This window comes from Temnothorax americanus, unplaced genomic scaffold, assembly GCF_048541705.1.
Source record: "Temnothorax americanus isolate GAGA-0224 unplaced genomic scaffold, ASM4854170v1 Scaffold6, whole genome shotgun sequence".
Classification (NCBI taxonomy): Eukaryota; Metazoa; Arthropoda; class Insecta; order Hymenoptera; family Formicidae; genus Temnothorax; species Temnothorax americanus.
In genome coordinates, this window is record NW_027509751.1 from 6,779,647 (window position 1) to 6,800,565 (window position 20,919).

General features: G+C 38.0%; 4 protein-coding genes across 7 annotated transcripts; all 4 read right to left on the reverse strand.

Moving 5' to 3' along the window:
* Positions 1 to 1,475: 1,475 nt before the first annotated feature.
* Positions 1,476 to 5,269, reverse strand: LOC143905288 (F-box/WD repeat-containing protein 9-like). Its single transcript, XM_077420616.1, has 6 exons — positions 4,998 to 5,269; positions 4,395 to 4,543; positions 4,052 to 4,296; positions 3,125 to 3,386; positions 2,780 to 3,049; positions 1,476 to 2,521 (listed from the first exon to the last, which is right to left on the reverse strand). The coding sequence occupies exons 2-6, from the start codon at positions 4,452 to 4,454 to the stop codon at positions 2,429 to 2,431; spliced, it is 930 nt and encodes a 309-aa protein (XP_077276742.1). The 5' UTR covers positions 4,455 to 4,543; positions 4,998 to 5,269; the 3' UTR covers positions 1,476 to 2,428.
* On the reverse strand, positions 4,395 to 11,105 carry LOC143905277 (F-box/WD repeat-containing protein 9-like). Of its 2 annotated transcripts, XM_077420594.1 has the most exons (8): positions 10,741 to 11,105; positions 10,353 to 10,512; positions 9,753 to 9,895; positions 9,429 to 9,670; positions 8,939 to 9,188; positions 8,587 to 8,862; positions 6,616 to 7,810; positions 4,395 to 5,132 (listed from the first exon to the last, which is right to left on the reverse strand). In XM_077420594.1, the coding sequence occupies exons 1-7, from the start codon at positions 10,816 to 10,818 to the stop codon at positions 7,721 to 7,723; spliced, it is 1,239 nt and encodes a 412-aa protein (XP_077276720.1). In that variant the 5' UTR covers positions 10,819 to 11,105; the 3' UTR covers positions 4,395 to 5,132; positions 6,616 to 7,720. The 2 variants fall into 2 exon arrangements, with proteins under 2 accessions (XP_077276720.1, XP_077276721.1); XM_077420595.1 differs by lacking the exons at positions 10,353 to 10,512; positions 10,741 to 11,105 and adding an exon at positions 9,986 to 10,276.
* Positions 11,106 to 11,330: 225 nt separating this feature from the next.
* Positions 11,331 to 13,200, reverse strand: LOC143905272 (solute carrier family 52, riboflavin transporter, member 3-A). Its single transcript, XM_077420583.1, has one exon. It carries the CDS (start codon positions 13,192 to 13,194, stop codon positions 11,749 to 11,751), a length of 1,446 nt encoding a protein of 481 aa, XP_077276709.1. The 5' UTR covers positions 13,195 to 13,200; the 3' UTR covers positions 11,331 to 11,748.
* A 1,198-nt stretch (positions 13,201 to 14,398) lies between these two features.
* LOC143905275 (solute carrier family 52, riboflavin transporter, member 3-A) lies at positions 14,399 to 16,682 on the reverse strand. Of its 3 annotated transcripts, none has more exons than XM_077420591.1 (3): positions 16,133 to 16,682; positions 15,555 to 15,962; positions 14,399 to 15,482 (listed from the first exon to the last, which is right to left on the reverse strand). In XM_077420591.1, exons 2-3 carry the CDS (start codon positions 15,773 to 15,775, stop codon positions 14,399 to 14,401), a joined length of 1,305 nt encoding a protein of 434 aa, XP_077276717.1. In that variant the 5' UTR covers positions 15,776 to 15,962; positions 16,133 to 16,682. The 3 variants fall into 3 exon arrangements, with proteins under 3 accessions (XP_077276717.1, XP_077276714.1, XP_077276718.1); XM_077420588.1 differs by having other exon boundaries at positions 15,555 to 15,980; XM_077420592.1 differs by having other exon boundaries at positions 16,113 to 16,682.
* Positions 16,683 to 20,919: the final 4,237 nt, after the last annotated feature.

Genomic DNA, 20,919 nt, shown 5'->3' on the forward strand with positions numbered 1-20,919 from the left:
CATTCTAAACACAATCAGAAAAACAAAAAAAATTTTTTTTACGTAAACAAGGCTTCCTCTATGAGGAAGCAAATAAAAAACGACAAAATCGAGGATTTTCGGGATCTAGTTTTAGAGTTTGATGGCGCGTGCAAGCTAAACGACTGACTTGACAATAAATGTTGTTCAGATTATTAATTGGTAGATAATTTTACGCTCTACAAAAAAGGTACGTATAGTTTGTTACCCTTTCTTGCTTAGTTTTCGAGATATTTGAGAAAAAACAAAAAAAGTCACGTTTTTTTGTTTATAACATTAATTGTTAGTAACTCTTTAGTCCCCATTAATTTTGCAAAGCAAAATAAATCCCACTTATAACACCTCAAATCAAAGCGATTCGTGTGGTTGTAACTTGGGAAGACTAATTTTCAGGTTCGATGTCTTACGATTAGACTAGTCCATATTGCATAACTATTTCGGAATAAATTCTGATCGAAATTGTTTAGTTTTTTCTAGATTTCTATTGTGTTTATTAAAGAAAATGGAATAATTCTGATTGGGATCCATTCTGAAGAGTTCTATAACGCATGCCCTAACGGATAGCGACGATTAAAAAAAAGAATTTCTTGCACGTGTACCTACGTTAAACACGGGTGTCAACGTGTTTGATTTTATTCTTATACAAACCTCCATCGGGAGATTCAGCAGTGATATAATAGTTGTGCATTTTTCTCGCCATCGTATGCGCACTTTGCATTCTCGTCAGCCATTCTTTCTCGCACTGTGCGAATCTCGGAATCTGAATATTTTCATTCGATCTGCTCGAGACTGATCCGATGATTCAAAGCATCTGAAGGTATAAACACGGAAGAACCGCCGTGCATCCGGTGTATATTATATGCACCCACGTGCATCGCAGCACATGAGCGACGCCTATACAGAGTGTCGCGAAAAAAAATGTACGTGTCTCGATCGATCTGTATTCGACTTTTTCATGTTGAAAAAAATAAATAAATTTGTACGTTTATTTAATAAACTTAATTAACGGTGTCTGTTAAGTTGCGACGTAAAAAATTGTGTTCTCGACAATGCTGGGAACGTAATGCGGTCTGTCACGTGAAATCCTAATAAAGAGTTAGAATTGTATCCCGCGTTCACAGAATCAGTGATGATTCTCCGCAGACGAAAAAGAAATAAGGAAAGTTATCTATTATGCAAATAAACGACTTGTGTTTTGTTAACAAATGTTATAAACAGGAGTTTAAAAGTCTATCCAGACAAACTTGCATAGGTGCATAACCATATGCATAAAGAAACAGATTGGTCTATTTCCTTATGCACATGCATATGGACCAATCAATCAATGCTTATGTTTATGCGCTATGCAAGTTTGTCTAGATTGACGACCTTTATACAGGAAAAATCTGTAAACATCGTCGCTTTTTGAGACTGCAAACGCAGTTTCATACGGATGAAATAAATAATACACCGTAAAATAATGCAATGTATAAAATATATTTAAATTCTCTCATGGAACTTTTTTAACCATACCTACTATAAAAATATATTTCTCTCTTGTTCTTCTCAATAACATAAAAAATTCCATCATGGACATATTGTAATTAGCTTATATTTATAGTTATCATATTATCGCTCAGCTTATAATTGTAAGCTACCCTTATAGAAATTTAATACTGTAAGTGATTTTTTGGCTAGTAATTAATCACTTAAAAGCACTATTAAAAGCACTGTTAATAAAGTTAATAAAGCTGCTACTAAAATGAACTTTCAACAAAACAACATGTAAACAGAATAATAAATTTCTTTCGCCAGTATATAGAATAACAATTAAAGTAATTTAAATCGACCTGACTGGCAATATATATAACATCTTTCCGATATGAACATTAAAAAACTGTGAGCCAACTTGGTTCATTAATGTTCATATCGGAAAGATGTTATATATATTGCCAGTCAGGTCGATTTAAATTACTTTAATTGTTATTCTATATACTGGCGAAAGAAATTTATTATTTTGTTTATTATACACCGTCGACCTAGGAATCGGTGCTCCATCTTACAGTTGTTATTGCGATAAATATTACCACAGCCCCAGTGGTCGAATTGGCACGACACCCGCACGGTATACGGGAGGTTCCAGGTTCAAACCCTGGCTGGGGTAATATTTTTCGCAATAAAATTAAAAACTATTTAATTTAGAAATTACATCAACTGACCAAAACCATGGTCAAAATTAATAATGTCTCGATATCGATCTGAAAAAAGTGCTGTGTGAATCCGACAAACCAAGTTGGCTCACAGTTTTTTAATGTTCATATCGGAAAGATGTTATATATGTATATTGCCAGTCAGGTCGATTTAAATTACTTTAATTGTTAAAACAACATGTACTTCCAATTTCGCAAAACAGCGTTTATTACACTGCATATTAGAGAGACCCGTCGACGCTAGTCGATTTCGGACGCCAAACCACGATTTTATTACAGCCGGATACCGCGAGAGTGTCATTCAGGTAGTCCATCTGAAACATAAAGCACACGAACAATTACATATAATATTTAACATAGTGCCAGATATTGTAAAATAAGACTTGTTAGAATTAAAGACTTCACCAACATTCGGGAGACAAAGATAAAACTTGATTTCAAATTGTACATGTAAATAGATATTTAATTTTTGAACTATATTTCTCGTTTTACACTTAGACACTTAACACGAATTTTTTCTTCAAAGTCTATGATACGATAATTTCGGCAAATCTTACGCGTATGATACTCACGCTGAAGATCCCGAACTCGGTACGTAAAGTAGCGATGGGCTTTGGCGGATCCGTAGGGCTCCAAATTCTGACGGTACGGTCCATGGAACTCGTTATCAGGCATCCGTGCGTCAGTTGTACCCCCGTTATATCTTCCGTATGCTCGGTGGAATAAGATTTTACTATCTCGAAATCGTTTGGATTTACCAAGTGTAACTTCGCCCTGCTGTCGCCGATGAAAACCCAATCTCGTCGCATACTCACGGACATGGGGACCCCTTCACCTGGGAACTATAAAAGGTAGACCTTTTCGACATCGTAATCGCGTTTCGTTTCTCGATGTTCAAAATACGGGATGACATTTACCGTGATAGACTTCATGGTCCGTCCGGCTCTCTGATCCCAAACGGACATCGTGTTGTCCTTGCCGACGGACAAGATGTGTTCCGTGTTCATGGCCAGCTTAGTCACGATTACGGAGTGTGGCCGATACGTCGCGATCGCTCGATCTCCCGATCTTGAATCGAACACGGATATAGTGCCGCAGAATGAGCCGGTCGCAAAGAGATTCCTCTCCGGGCACGATGACATACACCATAACGACGAATCTAATCTTTCCGGGCTCTGTCTGTGAAATTAATCTTGCACTTTTTGAATTTTATATTTTCATTTATTGTGCTACATGTTGTTCTAAATTTATGTCATTTTGTGGCGAAAGCCTCATATATACGCATTCGGTAAATAACGTGGTGTGAATAAAGTTTTGCTTTTTTAATTTCCTTAACCCTTTGTAACTCCATGTAACGTAACTGTTACAAACCGACAAAGTGTCCATCAAACTCTTAAATCATGAATTTGTTTTGGTTTTTTTAGATTTTTGGATTAATTTTTGGATTAATTTTTTATAACATGAGTTACAAAGGGTTAAATATGGTTTAAAATATTGTCCAACTGTGGAACAAATTAGCACAATTGCAGTCCAATTTACACAGTCAAAAAGAACTCAAAATTCGACTAGTGCGCCGCTCTCTTCATAGAGGTCACACGCTCCTGGAATATTTAAAAATAGTATAAGTAAAATAATAAAATATGCAATGAAGTCAGTTTGACGAATAAACTTTGGAATCGCGTTCTCGAATTATCTGTTTCGACAAGCGAGACCATGGAACGCATTATTTGCATTCGAATAATTTGGTGGGAAAAGAATATTTCTCCCACAAACAGGAAACATCTTCCTCGCTCAATCTTCTTATCGCGAAACGGCCGAAAGGAAACAGTTCTACTATTACGTACAACTTGTAAGTACGCTGCCAGCGAAGACCGGTGTTCGAGAGCTCCCACGACTTGACGGTCTCATCAAAACTGCAACTGTAGATCGTGTTCTTTATCGCCGTCAGATCGCGAATCGCACTGTTGTGCGCGGATATTGATTGACTGCTAGACTTCTTGTCTGCGCAAGAGGGTACTTGCTCGTGAGAAAGAAGTTTACGATAAACTAACTGGTCATCACTTGCACCGACTATATAAGTAATTTTATTCTAAAAACAAGAATCATCATCATTATCATTTTACACAAGGAGAAATGTCCGTCGAATCGGCAAGGAGAAATGCCTACTTAACGTAATATGCTACTTACTACGTTCCTCAGTAATATAACATCTATCAAGATCGTAGTGCCGAATTCCAATTTTTCCATAGAATTCTGCTGTTCCCACAGTGCTGTTTGTTTCTCGATCGCAATGTATGACAACTTCCAAAACGGTTTGACGCTCTTCGCTGTAACGACTAACTTTTTATATTAAAGAAATACGACGAAAGCTTATTTGTACTATAATGTTGAGTAGAAAAAATTCATTTATGTGTACAACTCGAATTAAGTACAAACAAACTACAAGCACATTGTCGATCGAAAGATCTATTCAAGTTCTTACTTTATATATATCAGGTTATTGCAACAAATGGAGCTGCTCAGGCTTGTTTTATGCGACTTTTTGTAAATAACAAATATATAATATTTTGCAAAACACGCTTATTTTTTTTAAGACAAACAGAAATGAAATACTACGAAATAAAATCACGTGGTAAGCAGCTAATGTACAACCTGCATGCGCGAGTTCGAACATCGCTGGCGTAAAATGTAATAGAGAACGTTTCGTATAAACATTTGTTAATAATAACAAATTAGGACCACGACAAGGATTAGTCGTGGTGTAAGGGGGTGTTATGAATTTAAGCTAACCAGGACTCAAGAGCGAGTGGACAGCGTCCGCCCATTTGTGGTTAATTCGCGCTTTCCACAGTGAGTTTGCATCTTTTAAAATCCGGTAGAACTTCTGGCACACTAGGCTCAAACCGTGTACTAGCGTCGCCCCATCTAGAAAGGAACAAATATGAAGGAATATCTGAAATGCAGCAGAATAAAAAAAAATTAAACGCACAACCAAACAAACGCTCCGGAAGAGAATGGAGACAGAACGAAAGAGAGAGTCGACCGTCGCTAGTTCTATACACTTTACTTCATCGACAAGCGACTACTGCACACTTACTGCAGAACTTTTCGGAATGGATTTCGATCAGAATTGTATAGTTATTTTCTAGATTTTCATTATATTTTCTAAAAACAAAAACGTGTGGTGGCTGCGCGCGTTCCTACCAAGATAGCAACACATTTGGCCACGTTTTCTCGCGAACGCTCGACCGCGCCGACTTAAGAGGGAATATACACCTAGAAACGGAAAGATAATTTTCGGGAATTTTTTTCAGAGGAACTATTGGAATTATCGGGTCGGGGTTTTTTGTAGTTAAAAATATACACTTTCACAAGAATGTTTTAAATTTTTTTTATTAAAAAATGTTGCAAATTCACGGAGTACTGGAGTCGTCTACGGAGTGCCGTAAAAAATGGTACCCAGCGGCGCTTCGTCAAAAATAAAACAAAAAAATCAAACAGGAAATGAAAATAGATTTTCAAGATCGCTACGTCGAATTCAAGCGCTCGCCATTTTGTAAAAAATCGGTATTTTTAAAATTGGCTACGATACACCAAAGATAATATAGTATCTATTTTCATTTCCTGTTTGATTTTTTTGTTTTAGATGATTTTTGACGAAGCGCCGCTGAGTATCGTTTTTTTTTTTTACGGCATTCCGTAGACGACTCCAGTAGTCGTGAATTTGCAACATTTTTTAATAAAAAAATTTTAAACTTTCTTGAAAATGTATATTTTTAACTACAAAAAACCTCGACTCGATAATTCCAATAGTTCCCCTGAAAAACATTCTCGAAAATTACCTTTTTTTTCGTTTCTAGGTGTATATTCCCTCTTAAATATATAAACAAATTCGGTAACAATATTCATCGCTCCGATCAACACTCTCACCGACGATCTCATCGGACGACAAGAGTTAGGCGGGCATATAGTGGAGTGGCACCATCGCGTCTCGCAGAGAGTCGCATGGTATTTTTGGGGACGCATCCTCAACATACCATTCGTTACATCTAACCATACACTCCTCTCCATCACTATCATCCATGATCGACATCGACATACGTAAAACACGGAATAATTCTGATCGGAATCTATTCTTAAAAATTCAATAATGTGTGCCCTAACGGACGAAATGATAGCGACGATTTAAAAATAGTTATTTGTGTAACAAGTGCGGGAAGACGGAAATTCACGCTTCACGCACGTGTTACACACCCTATTTTATATTACAAGTGCGTGGAAAGTGGTCCATCACGCGCGCGTCGCGCGCGGAATGGGCCACTATCCACGCACGTATGACATAAAAGAATTTCGTGCACGTGTATGTTAAATACGTGTGTCAACGTTTTTCATTTTTTCTCATACAAACCTCCTCCGGAAGTTCGCACAGTGATAGTTGGGTTTTCTTCTTGCCGATGTGGGCGCGTCTTGCATTCTCATTATCCATTTTTTCTCGTGACGTGCGAATTTCAGTATTTTCACTTGACTGTTCGAAAATGACACGATGGTTCAGCAAAGGCGACTGAAGCGGTAAAATACGTGTACCAGCATATATTGTACCCACGTGCCCGACATGACCCGCCACCTATACAGGTGTCGCGAAAGATATGTCGCGATCGAGCTGCATTTGACTCTTTCATGTAGAGAAAAATGATTAAATTTGCTTGTTTATTTAATAATATTAATTAACGAAGTCCATTAAGCTGCGACAATAAAGGATTCCGACAATAAGAACGCAATGCTATACGTCATGCGACGTTCTGGAGAGTTCGAATTCGAATTCTATCCCGCGTCCACGGGATCTGCGATGATTCGGGAGAGGTGTGAATCTCGGCGAACGGAAGAGATAAGAAAAGTTGTCTGTTAATCGAATAAACGACTTGTATTTCGTTTATAAATGTTATAAACAAACGTTTGGTATTCGAAGAGTCTTTAAACGTCTCGCCGCTTCTCGCGTTTCCACGCGCACAGTTTCATGCGTATGAAATAAATTATATTAATATATAACTTCTTGTCAAAAAAATTTGCAAAACAATAAATAATAATACGATATACGATATATATGATGATGTAATATTTAAAATATATTTAAATGCTTATAGAACTTAACTGTAATATAAAAATATATATATATATATATATATATATATATGTCTTTCTCTGGTTCTCTTCTCAACAAAACATAAGATCCTATCATAAACATACGTTATAATTATAAGCTCGGCTTATAATTGTATAGTTATCATTATCGCTTAGCTTATAATTGTAAGTAACGTTAGTAAAGTTTTTACTATTTAAAACAAAATTTCAATATAAAACGATACGTACTTCTAATTTCGCGGAAGAGTATATATTATATTGTATATTAGAGAGACGCGTTAGAACAGTATCTTAGTAAAAACTAAGAACATATATTACATATCAAAGCAATTTAGCTGTAGAATAGCTATAGAACACATACAGAAATTCTCCGTTTATTGATGTTTCGTTGAACACGTCGATTTCGGGCGCCATACCGCGATATCGATACCGGATATCGCGAGGATGCCATTCAGGTAGTCCATCTGCGCATAAAAGATACAAACAATTACATATAATATCTAACAAAGTTCACGATACTGCAAAATAAGACTTGTAAAAATGTCGTCAGTTTTGACAAGGATATCATTAACATTCGGACAACAAAGATAAAACTGGATTTCAAAATTTAAGTATAAGATAAGTCGGGGAAAGGTGCCAGTAGGTCGAAGATGCCATGTTAATATTTCGTTCATTATTCGATAGATGGTAATGTTTTCTAGTTCTCTTTTTAACGTGAGATTGTTCATACAACGAGTAGCACATGCAAGCTTTTCTATTTTTATCGTGTTAATTCCGAGGAATCTGGCAAGACCTGTTCAAATAACCAAATGATGACTATTACTCTTTATTTATTGTGCATGAGTGCTGCATGTTTCTCACAATACCTGCAACTTCGTCCACCCTAGCATATTATCCAGATATAAAGGTAAGTTGCTAGTTTTAAAGAAATAAAAATATGGATTAAAACAAAATAAGAATAAGATCAAATCAGAACATTTTAACTTTTAGGATGACTATTTTTGGGACTGTTATGCGAAATCTTAAGTATTATCTTGCAAGAATCCCGAAGCGGTTGTGATTATTGCTTTGTTCATATTTTTATAATGTTTCTTAACTATGGCACCTTCCCTCGATTTATGTTCGGTAAAAATTTAGTTTTCAAATTATATTTCAAGTTTTACAAGCAAACGTTAAACAAAATTTTTCTTCAAAATTAATGTACAATATTTTCAGCAAATCTTATGTGTGTGATACTCACACTGGCGATCTCTCCGAACCCTGAAAGTAAAGTAGCGATGGGCTTTGGCGGATCCGTAGGGCTCGAAATTCTAACAGTGCCGTCCGTGGAACTTGTTATTAGGCATCCGTGCGTCAGATGCACCCCCGTTATCCCTTTCGTATGCTCGGTAGAATAAGATTTCACGAGCTCGAAATCGTTTTTTGGATTTAACACGTGCAACTTTGCGTTGCTGTCCCCGACGCAAACCCAATCTTGTTGCATACTCATGCACATGGGAAACGCTTCGCCTGAAACCTAAGAGAAACTTGGTAAGAGAAATGTCATAATCGCGTCCCTTTTCTCGTTGTAAAAAATACGAAAAGACAATTACTGTGATGGATTTCATGGTCCGTCCGGCTCTCTGATCCCAAACGGACACCGTCTTGTCCTCGCTGGCGGACAAGATGTATTCTGCATTCATGGCCAGCTTAATAACGGCTCCGGTGTGCGGCCGGTACTGCCTGATCGGCTTATGTCCCGATCTCGAATCGAACACGAATATGGTCCTGCTGTACGAGCCGGTCGCAAAGAGGGCCCGCTCTGGACACGACGACACGCACAGCAGCGCACCCGGCACGCTCCTGGAATATTTGACGTTGATGGAAAATGATACGCGCGAAATGGTTATATGCGGTAAATACGGTTTAACGAGCGAATTTTAGAATCGCGTTTTCGAATCATCTGTCTCGACAAGCGCGACACGGAACGCGGTATCTGCATTCAATACAATTTGGAGAGAAATAATTATTTCTCCCGCAAACAGGAATTATCTTCCTCGCTCGGTCTTCTTATCGCGAAGCAACAGTTTTGCTATTGCATACATCTCATAAGTTCTCTGCTGGACGAGACCGGTGTTGATGAGCATCCACGACTTGACGCTCTGATCCCAGCTGCAGCTGTAGATCGTGTTGTCTATCGCCGTCAGATCCCAGATCCATCCGTTATGCGCGGAATCGATGCAGACAGAGTTCCCGATTTCGTGAGAGGGTAGCTTCTCGCGAGAGGGAAGTTTCCAATAAACCAGGGTGCGATCTCTCGCACCAGCTATGCAGGTGGTTCCATCCTGAAAACGAGAATCATTATCATCAATTATCCCTTTCCCGCAAGGAAAGATGTCAAAGAGACTTGCATAATATACTACCTACGTGCATCAGTAACAGAGCATCTATCGTGGTGTACTGTGCGTTCGCGATTATCAATTTCTCCATAGAATCCTGCTGTTTCCACAGCGCTGTTTGTTTCTCGATCGCAACGCATGATAACTTCCAAAACAGTTTGTCGATCCTCGCTGTAATAACACGTTCTTACATCAGATAAATATCATGAAAGCTTATTCGTACTATGTAATATTTGAGTATTAAAAAATGCATATACGTACAACTTGAATTAAGTATAAATAAACTGCAAGCATTCTCAATCGAAAGATCTGTTCGAGTTTTTACTTTATGCATATCAGGTTATTGCAATAAACGGAGCTGCTCAAGCTTACTAGATGCACGACTTTTTGTAAATAAGAAATATATAATATTTTATTTAGAACACGCACTTATCTTTTCAAGACAAACAGAAATGAGATACTACGAAATAATATCTAACACGATGTAAGCAATTGATGTACAACCTGCATGTGCATGCGCAAGTTCGAACAGCGCTGGCGTAGAATATGACAGACAGTGATTTACTTATTTACAAAAATGAGTGGTCGTGCAAGGCGTATATGGTGCTTTCAATCAATTTGAGCTAACCGGGACGCAAAAGCGGGTAGCTAGCATCCGGCCATATATGGTTAATTCGCGCTTTCCACAGTGAGTCATCCTTTAAAATCAGGTAGAACTGTTTGCACACTAGGCTCAAACCGTGTACTAGCGTCGATGCCTCTAGGAAGGAGCATATATGCAGGAATATCTGAAATGCAGCAGAATAAAAAAAAATTAAACGCACAACCAAACAAACGCTCTGAAAGAGATAGAGACAGAACGAAAGAAAGAGTTGACCGTCGCAGATCCAACACACTGTACTTGATCGACAAGCGACTACTGACGGATAAAATGGCAGCAATTTAAAAAAAATAAATTTTGCGCGCGTTTACGTGAAATACGAGAGAACGATGTTCCTTTTTTTTCCTGTACAAACCTCCACCGGGAGATGCAACAGTGACAGTTGTGCGTCTTCCTCGCCGTCGTGGGCGCAGCTTGCATTCTCGTCATCCATTTTTTCTCGCGCCGTGCGAATCTGAGTATTTTCATTCGATCTGCTCGAAACTGACGTGGAAGTTTAACAAAGGCGAGGGTGGTGTAAACGCGAATGTTTATCAATGCCTGATCTGTCGTGTTATCAAACGGCGATATATATCACGTCGAGCCTCTTATACAGCTAATATATCACCATATATCACTGTACATCGCACATAAGCCACATAAGCGACGCCACCTATACAGAGTGTCGCGAAAGAAGTGTACGTATCTCGATCGAGATCTGCATTCGACTTTCTTATGTCGAGAGAATTCAAAATTACGTTTATATAGGATGATAAATTCGCCAAGACTTTAGAAATTTAAAATTTATTATATATAGATAATAAACAATTTAAATAAATTTTCGCAACGATACATTGTCTTACTACAATTATGTTAAAATAAACTGTGTTTGTGTTATTTATGTACAATTATTTAAGTAGCGTTGTTACATGAATTTGTAATATAAAAATTGTGAATGTATTCTCATCATTAAAATATATTATATTTTGCTAAATATATATTAAATACATATACACACATTTTTAGAAATTGTAAATGCATTGCACAAATTTTTTATATGTATATATAGCATTTCAACTTCTCTAGATTTAATACAATTTCTAGAATACTTTATTGAAATTAACATAGGAAGCACACTATATACTCGGGCTACTTGGATAAGTTATATTTTTGCCCCAGACTGCCGGAACAATACATTTTTAGTCTGCTGAAATTAATAATGTAATTAAGACACACGTTCTTAATTATTTATCTCTATTTTTATAAGGACATTTATATGCTCCTTATTGTCCGCTTATTTTTATTATTGCCCTTATTTAATTCGTATATCGAAATAGCTCGCGCTATTATTATTATACAAAGGCCCGAGTTTTAGTAATTGTCCTCAGACGGAACAGGAGTTGTACGCCTTGAAACAATCGGTGAAGTTAATTAAAACGAATGAAATAATCGCACCCATCGCTGAGCCCGTTTGCATAACTACACCCACGTTGAACAGCGCCTTCGAGGACGATATGTGCTTCAGGAGAGACACTATCACGAGTTTCAGATACGATATGACACCCATCAGAACGATCCAGGATAGAACGATCAATCCTACCCCGACCGTTGATTTTTGCAACGGCGGAGTAGGAGACGATAGGGCCACGCAAGTAACGTAGCATCCGGCAATTAAGCATACCAGAGACAGACAATTAATAATCTTTACGTCCGACACCATGACCCAAACTGTCAAGAAGCATGCTAGCGGGTTCACGAATTGGGCGCAAACAATGGACAACTGATAGGCGAGATGCCCATACGGTAGACACGAATACGATTGGATGCTTGGCAGAAATCCATTGCTGAAAAAGCAACAGACTCCAATTAGAATATATAAATAAATTTTCCTGGATAAGGACAAACTGTTCACCTTGACAAACGGGGAACTGTTTGCCATCTCGTTTTCATTCTTCGCTGACGTGCTGTCAACGTTATCAATGCGATAAACGTTGACGGTAAAGTCAGAATCATCGCGTCGCTTACAGTCTACTTTAGTTTGCGTGAGAAAATTAGGATCGCGCAAACTTTTGTTGATCTTTACGAACGGGGAATATCGTAGAACGATAAATGCAACGAGCGATAATACGAGCACGAGAGTCAGAAACGAAAAATAATATTGCCCGGGGAACTTCAAGTCAGGCGCATTAAGGGAAATCGTTTTCGTTGTATTTGTAAGAGGGATATTGCACATTGCGCGTTCACTGACGCCTTGTATCAGCGCTACTACGCTCGGCAGTACGCCACTCAAGCCTTCCCCGACGAAATACGAAACGATATAAATGTCATCGAAGTCGCGAAGGTAAGGCATGAACAGTACCGAGCTGAAGCAACCGACCAGCGCGTTGAAGAACACCGAGACCAGCAGGATCAGGCTGTGTCTCTCGCCACCGATGGCGATCGTTCTGTCGTAAAAGAATATCAGCAGCCCCATGGCGAGAACCTGCGAGCATAGTAAGCACAGTATGCACGACGACTCGTTCGGCTGGCATTTGCTCTTGTGTAGGAGGGCGTATATCGCGGGGCCAACGTTCGCGGATTGGGCCACTATTACTATGTACGCGGGCAAGTTCCAGCCTTCCGGAGCAACGCCGACGAGCAGCGGCAGCTCGATAAATATTCCATTGACGCCGATCCAGGTGGACACGCCGAACAAGACCACGAGAAGATGAACGATCACGCGGTCACATTTAACATGTCCAAAATAACAGTTAATTTGCCAATCGTCTCTCATTGTATCGTCGGTTCCTTTATCTATATCCCTGTGTAAACAATTGACGTTTGATTTCATCGGGCTTCGCTCGATAATTAACAGATAATTGCTATCGACACTCTGAATCGATCGATCACTCACACGAATACTGATATCTGACAGTTTAAGTATACTTAAAATATCACAGATATACACATGCAATATTCTTCAAACTGAATGATAATTGAAAATAAGTACGGAACTCTGTGTTGCACAAGCTTATCAAAAGAGTCATGGAGATACAATTAAAGTTAGAAAGCAAAAGAACTGCCCCCCTTTTCAGCGCTGATTCTTAATCTGCTCAATAAAATTTATCAGATAGAGCATTTAACAATCGCAAGAGAAGACACGCGCAAGATTGACTCAAGCACTATCTGATATACAATCTGTCGCAGATCGAGTAATGAAAATTGAGCTGTAAAATATTAAGTACCTAACACAGATAATTATAAATATTATATTAGTTTGTGAGAGAAAAAGTGCACGTCGCATTTTGATAACGCATCAATGTGTGAAATCAGTTCCCTGTTTAATATAAGGAGGTCAACGGCCAAAATACGAGCAAGATAAGATTATTGGTTTAAAATAAAGTCTAGTTTATTTAAAATAATATATTAAAAACAATTAAGCAATTAATTCTTGATTTTCTTATTTTTTTTATATTACAATAAATTATTGTTGCTGAAGAAAACTAAATACAGTTCAAAACGTAAATAAACTAGATTTTATTTTAAACCAATATCTTTATTTTGCTCGTATTTTGGTCGTTGATCTCTTTACGTAGCTTAGCTAGTAGCGAGTATTAATTTCTCTATTGATATTAAAAGTTTTACTAATGCCTAGTCTAGGTAACAAATGAGGAACCTATTATGAATAAATTGTTTGAAATGTAAAGATAAGAGGAAAAAACGTCATCGTTTCATACGTACATCCATATCTCAGACAAGTATTGGTCTCAAATACTAAACTAGCAATCGCTAAGTGTCTTTATATATCGTTAAAAATATAAATCATAATTTATATATCTTTATCTTCCAATAATTGCAAAAAACTATCGTTAAATCATTAATAGCATTAAAAAAAGGAATCATAGTTATACATTTTATCTTCCAATAATTGCAAAAAATTTGATAACTATAATAGTTGAGTACTATATAAAGTTGCTAATACCTTTCCTAATAAAGAAATAATTTTTTTTAATATTATCAACGCAAATAATTGATAAGACTAAGTACGGGCTAGGTTAATTTTCTCTAAGATACTCGCACGGAGAATAAGACTCAAACACTTTCGCATAATTGACCAAACTGAACGTGGTAATTGCGCCTATTAACGATCCGATTTGCGTCGCGACGCCAGTGTAGTAAAGACCCCGTCCAGGATCGGGTCGATACAACGTCGTAATGCCCATTTTTACGAATCCAATTAAACCGCATAGCGTTATCCATGCAACAACTACAATCAGTTCACCCACCCATGAATGTTGCAAGGGAGGATGAGGCGATTTCGCGGCCAGATATAAAACAAAGCCGGAAAGTGCTAAAATAGCTGCTGTGAGAATGTTCAGGAGTTTCACCTCTGGTGTATTTACGAAGAAACCTAAAGACATGGCCAATGGACCAGCTATGGAAGCTAGCGTGACTGTCAAGTGATAAGCTACATTGCCATATGGTAGACAGGAGTACGATTGAATGCTCGGTAGAGTACCGTTACCGAGGAAACAGACTACAGCCATCATGACTAATAAATAATAGTACGTATGTTTTGGCATTTTCCAGCCGGAATTAGTTTTGTAGCTCGGCGGTGCTGTTGTGTCGGTCGGCAACATTTCCATGCTGCTCGGAAGCTTGACTCTCTCCCCGAGTGCTATAGGCAACGCGTTTAAGCCTAAGAACGAGAGAAAACTCAGGCACAATAGAGTTCCGATGAAGATAAAAAATATTTGGGAGGAGAATCTTGGATCTGATTCTGCAGGCACAAATTCCAGATGGCTCGATCCTGGCTTGGTAACGTTGACGCATCCCGGATTATTACCAACGCCTTGGATCAGCGCAACCGCGCTCGGTACGAATCCGCTCAGTCCCTCTCCCACGAGATACGACACTAGATAAATCTCACGATAGTTCCTCATGTACGGCATGAAGAGGACGGAACTTGTGCATCCAACGAGGGCGGTCACAAACATCAGCGACAGGAGAGCGGTCGAGTGCTCCTTGCCAAACACGACCGAAGTATGACTGTACAGAAAACTCAGTGCGACACAGGCGAACGCTCCCGCGGCCAGCAAGGAATAAATGATGTACTTGTCATATGCCCAAACGGTGTACCTGAAATAGAAAACACTCGTTAGACTTGTTACGCAATCGTCCTAAAAGACATGTTATGAAACATAGACCTACTTTATGTACAGGGTGTACAGTATAGGACCTAAATTGGCAAATTGCACCAGCATCACCATGTGCGCGGGCAGGGTCCATCCTTCCGGGGCTATATGCACTATGAGAGGCAATTGTACGTAAATGCCGTTTACCCCGATCCAAGCACCCAGACCGAACATCAAAGCGAGAAGATCGACAAGCAATCTCCGGTTGCTCAAGCGCTGACTCAACATTTTGCTCATTTGCCTCAGAATGTGTTTGTACTTTCAAATTATTTCCCACACGCGCGACGACCGCTTCTGGTCGTCGATCGCTCGTTAGTCTCTCGCTGGCTCGCTGCGATATTCACCCCGTTTTGCAAAGGGTGCAATAATATTGAACTGATAATTATTTATCGCATTATTTTGATAACGAGAGTGCAGCAAAAATCTACCAGGATAAAGATAACTGAAGATAAAAATGAAGTGCGATTACTAATAAATAATTGAAATGTCATTCTATTGCATTTTGAAAATCGACGCGTTACTGCTATAATTTATGTACGAAATATATATATTATTATATGCATGCGCAACTTACTGTAAAGTATATCTACGTACCAGATGTTGGATAAGATGAAGGCTTTCTTGCAACTGCTCGATCGGGGCAAGAAATTTCTTGCATCAATTATTTATTAATTTTACTTTTATATTGTTAACACGGTTCTCTTTCACTTATTATGTTATCAATTATTTATTAATTCTTCAAAATTTGCTGGAGAGGTCTCGACTTTGCTATTATTTGCTATTATTTTATAATAACAATTTGGTTCTTTGCCAATTTTTTAAAGATATTCCGCTCGTTTTTTATACGGAATTCCAAATTCGTAAGAGCGAGGAAAACGTTTCCTGCACGTCGACCCCGACTGAATAATCACAAGCGTGCGACCGACACGCAACTACTCTCGGTTGGCAGGCGAGTGCTCCGAAAATCCGGAGTAGGCCGTAGGGTTATATAATGCACGTGGTTCACTGGCAAATCGATATATCGCACGGGTGTCTCGATAAACGTTAACGCTTTGCGCCTGTTAATTTTTGTGCACTAACGGCACTTGTCGGTCGTGAGAATTTCACGCGATAAATATTCGTTCGCGAATATTTCGCGCGATTAGCGCACGTGTCCGCTTAAATGATACAAATCGTAAAATATCGAGCAATCTCGAACGACCGGTCGCGAGTAACGAGTCTAGAGAACTGGAGGGAACTATCCCCACCAAAAGCACCTGTTGAGTCAGGTCACCCGGTATGATGGACGGCCTGTGGCTTTTTGTTTTTACAGGAAATGTACTGTCTAGCGAGTTATCTAATCTGAAACAAATATAGTCACCAAACTGACTTTAAAAGATTGTTCGAAAAAAAAGAACGAAAAGAAAAACTTTTTAAAAATGGAACAGAATAGAATTCTTTTACATTTTTGCATCTACATTAAATTTTCCGCGAACATTGCAGTGTAGCTTAACTTTTCATTTTTATATTATAGAAAACGTTATAGAATTTCAATGCTATCGATTAATATCGACCAATGATATTCCATATATCGTCGCATGAAAGAGTTATACTTACTCTTCTACTGACAAATGGACCACGATCCGTCGGGATTGATTGATTATCAATAGAGAGGATCGCTTGGACGATAGGACGATAAGGATGTATACGAATTGAATGCACGACAGATTGAATATAGCAAGAACTTTATAAAAGACGAGGCAGACTCACAGATGGTTTAAGTACATTAGTATTTGTCTCAAAACTCTTGAGAGTTTTTGCGTTTGAGAGTGTGTTTTGCGTTCGCATTTTTGTTTTTTTCTTTTTCTTATATATATATATATATATATATATATATATTGTTTTAATCATTTTTAGTAGAATCACATGGATGAAAAAAGGTCGCAGAAAACGTGCTGTTGCAGGGTGCTCGAAAGTCGTGTACGGATATGTAACATTAATTTAAAGGAGTCCCCGTTCGGATGACAGATGGCGGAAAAAGGAAACGCCGAACTATACTTGACATAAGCTTCTTCATGTTGCGCCATAGTATCGTCGCCTATATATAGATATATTTTTTTATCTGTAGATAATAAATATGCATAAACAATAAGGAGAAACTCTTATCGCGGGAAAAGAAAAATCGCGTTGATTTATTTGTTTTTCGTTAGTGTTTCCTCCTTTAATTAGAATAATTAGATAATGTATAAGGTGTCCCAAAATTCGCGTACGCGGAGTACACGATTCTTTGCGTCCAAATGGAAACTTTATAAGTTATTGCATGCGTCAAGAGCGGTGCGTGCTGGACGTATATGCTGCTTTACTATTTTTCCAAAAATCTTATAACGATTTGTGAGTACGTTACTTTAAATATATTAATTAGAAAGTTTTTTAACCGATATCTTTGAAGCAGTAGCTAAAAAAGTAAAATAAGTCGATTAAATAAGTAGATTAGATCTAAAGACTTTAAAAATATTTATGGATTTAAAAAGAACTGATTGAATGTTTTTAAAGGTCTTCCACCTGTATATACATATTTATCCTGCGAATAAGATTTTCTTGTGCAAGTTGGATTGCTATTCATATTTAATCTAGCTATTACTTCAGATATATCAATTCGATAATTTTTTGTTATTAAGAGTAAGCTACAAGTATACAAATAGCGACATTTATTTATATATCGTGCACAGTCATTATAAAATCTTTAGAGAAATAGTTTAATAGATTCATCACGCGCCACTCATCATTCGTTAGCTTCAAACTATTCTCATTTAAAAACAATTGCTCGGACGTAACTTTTGTCAAAGGAAAAAGTTATTTCCTCTGGTACGGAAAATCGCACCGTGTGGATTCTATGCGCGCGAATTTTGTGACACTCTGTACACAGTGAGCTCGATATCAAATGTATGTACATGTAGTATACAAATGTATTGTTACGTACGTGTCTCGTATATATCATATATATGTTGTATATGCATATATGCATATATATATATATATATATATATATATATACATGGCTCGTTTAACCATATTCTATTCGCAATCTCGTGGCGGTGCACGTTTGCCTTGACCTTGATTAACCGATTTGCCGTTGATTGTTCTTCGGATCCGTCGGATTAAAACTCGAGTACGGTCGATCGTGGCGATCCCTCTAAGGATACTTCGAAGCGATTACTATTTTGCAAGTATGAAATCCCGTCGTGAAGGACGACGGCTGTCGATTATAACATGGAAAAGTGTCGCGATCGCGTCGATCGACCTTACAGAGATGCGCATAATCGCGAATCGCGGAGTCACGATATAATTGCTGGATCGGCTGCGACACAATGGCGCGGGAAGCGACGATGTACACATCGAAAAATCGTATATACACATATAGGTATAACATGTGTGTATGTGTATGTGTGTGTTCTGTCGAACGAATACGGTGTCCGCAAGTAAATGTCCGAGCGTGAATGAAGGTAGAATAAAACGCACGCGAGAAAGAACTCGTGATTGATTTGCGGGATCGAACGATCTGCCGCACGTACAAACTAATAAGCGCGATTGCGCGTGTCGCTATCACTAGAGCATTCTTATTATTTTCTGCGCAAATAAATTTGTCCGCTGACGCGTCTCGCTTGCGCTTGCTTTTAATTTTCGAATCAATTAGGAACGGATTAATCGATCGCGACCAATTAGAAACGAGAATTAGGCTTAAATATTTAAATTTTATTTAAGTCGGATCCGACAGCTGTATACATTTTGAATGCTGCAGAAAAATAGATATTTCTTATTGAATTAATCAGAAATAACAAAACAAACTTTTGAAGATGTCCCCGATTAAAAAACATAATTATTTCATCAGTTCTAATTTTATTTCTCTAAATTTAAATCTTGAACATTTTTATTGCGAGCTTCTCGTGTTTCTTACTTGTTCTGCGTCAGCGCACCATTCTCGCGAGAATGAAATTAATCGACTGAGTCGTCGAACCGTGCCGGCTCGCACGAGGAATTTAACATTAACAAGTTCGCAACCGTGTATCTGTGCGCAGTAAATGTATACCGAGCATCAAGTATCGTTCGCGATCGTCTACTTTGCTACGAATCTCCGTCCGTGCTTGACTCAACTTCTCAAGTACCTCACGGGAATTATCGACAAACTTACTGTTACTTAGCAGTGTTGAAGTTGAAGAACGTAAAAACTTTTGATGTACGAATAAATGCCCAAAAATTCCTATATTGGAGCTTGGAGCTTCTACGTAACGCGAATCCTCTCGCTATACAAAAAATTTTAATAAAAAATTAAATAAAAAATTTTTTGGATTATCTGTCACAGATTTAAAATTGTTTTAAATTACAGTATTATTTCGGTATGTTTTTCTAGAAATTGAAATTTAACGTGATCGATGTTAATTCGATCTCTTTCTACGACTCGAGACATGCTGTCAGGATCCCTTCAAACGTAGGTCAGAGCGGAAACGCCAGGGATCACGTCGGCGGACAAACATTCGATTCTCATCGTGGTGAGATGAGATTAGGTGCGATTGTCAGAGCTGCTGCGGCTATATATACGTCTGCCACGAACGTGAGTTCGTGTGGAAAGTTTCGAGCGGGAGGGAGCGCTTTCTCCCGCGGTCGGACGTTTATTCCGGCCGTAGGATGCTGAGGGAATCTTCTCGCTGGGAGACGCGAGCAAGACCGATATAATCTCGATGAAATTGACTGCAGTACTAGTACACGGATTGTGCGCGATATGGGCGATATTATTAAAAGCTACTATTGCGAGTCTGGTCTTTTCGCAATTTTGACACTTTGTTACATTTCCCCTACATTGTTTGCATTGTCGTCGTAACATTCCTGATCAGAGATCTTCGCACTTTTAATTGTACAATCTTTTCAGATGGCCGTTATCGATATTAGGATTAATCAAGATATGTGATGTATAAAATATAGCCAATAATTTTTTGTATCATTCTTGTGTTGCGTGTGAAGATTAATTAATAACACGCAAATTGATATGTGAAATAAATGATTAAGTAGTATTGATTAATAATGAGAGAGAGCGAAACTTCTTCCAACGCTAAAATCTAATTTAGAAACGTTTCATGTCACTTAATAAGTTTCTTATAATTTGAAATTAATTAAACTATTATATATAATATTACATTTTTGGGATTAATCCTTCATTAAAAAACTGTTTTTTTTTTTAATTAAAAATTTGGCAACTTGGTCAGGAAATTTTTTCAGGTCGAGCAAAAATAACGATTTATATTGAGAATGTGGTTTTTTATGCAACTTTGATTTTAGAAATGACACGAAAATGTGTCGCTGACGGTCCCGGTGTTACAAATTCTCCTCTTGATAGATTGACATTCACT

Coding starts and splice junctions, on each gene's coding strand:
- LOC143905288 (XM_077420616.1), bottom strand. CDS start 4,454: ATGGAAAAATTGGAATTCGGCACTACGATCTTGATAGATGTTATATTA. Junction 4,297..4,394: donor TTATATTACTGAGGAACGTA/GTAAGTAGCATA, acceptor TCTTGTTTTTAG/AATAAAATTACTTATATAGT. Junction 3,050..3,124: donor GGACCATGAAGTCTATCACG/GTAAATGTCATC, acceptor TACCTTTTATAG/TTCCCAGGTGAAGGGGTCCC.
- LOC143905277 (XM_077420594.1), bottom strand. CDS start 10,818: ATGGATGACGAGAATGCAAGCTGCGCCCACGACGGCGAGGAAGACGCA. Junction 10,513..10,740: donor TGTTGCATCTCCCGGTGGAG/GTTTGTACAGGA, acceptor GCTGCATTTCAG/ATATTCCTGCATATATGCTC. Junction 7,811..8,586: donor GGTTCGGAGAGATCGCCAGT/GTGAGTATCACA, acceptor TTTTATGCGCAG/ATGGACTACCTGAATGGCAT.
- LOC143905272 (XM_077420583.1), bottom strand. CDS start 13,194: ATGAAATCAAACGTCAATTGTTTACACAGGGATATAGATAAAGGAACC.
- LOC143905275 (XM_077420591.1), bottom strand. CDS start 15,775: ATGAGCAAAATGTTGAGTCAGCGCTTGAGCAACCGGAGATTGCTTGTC. Junction 15,483..15,554: donor CTGTACACCCTGTACATAAA/GTAGGTCTATGT, acceptor TTTCTATTTCAG/GTACACCGTTTGGGCATATG.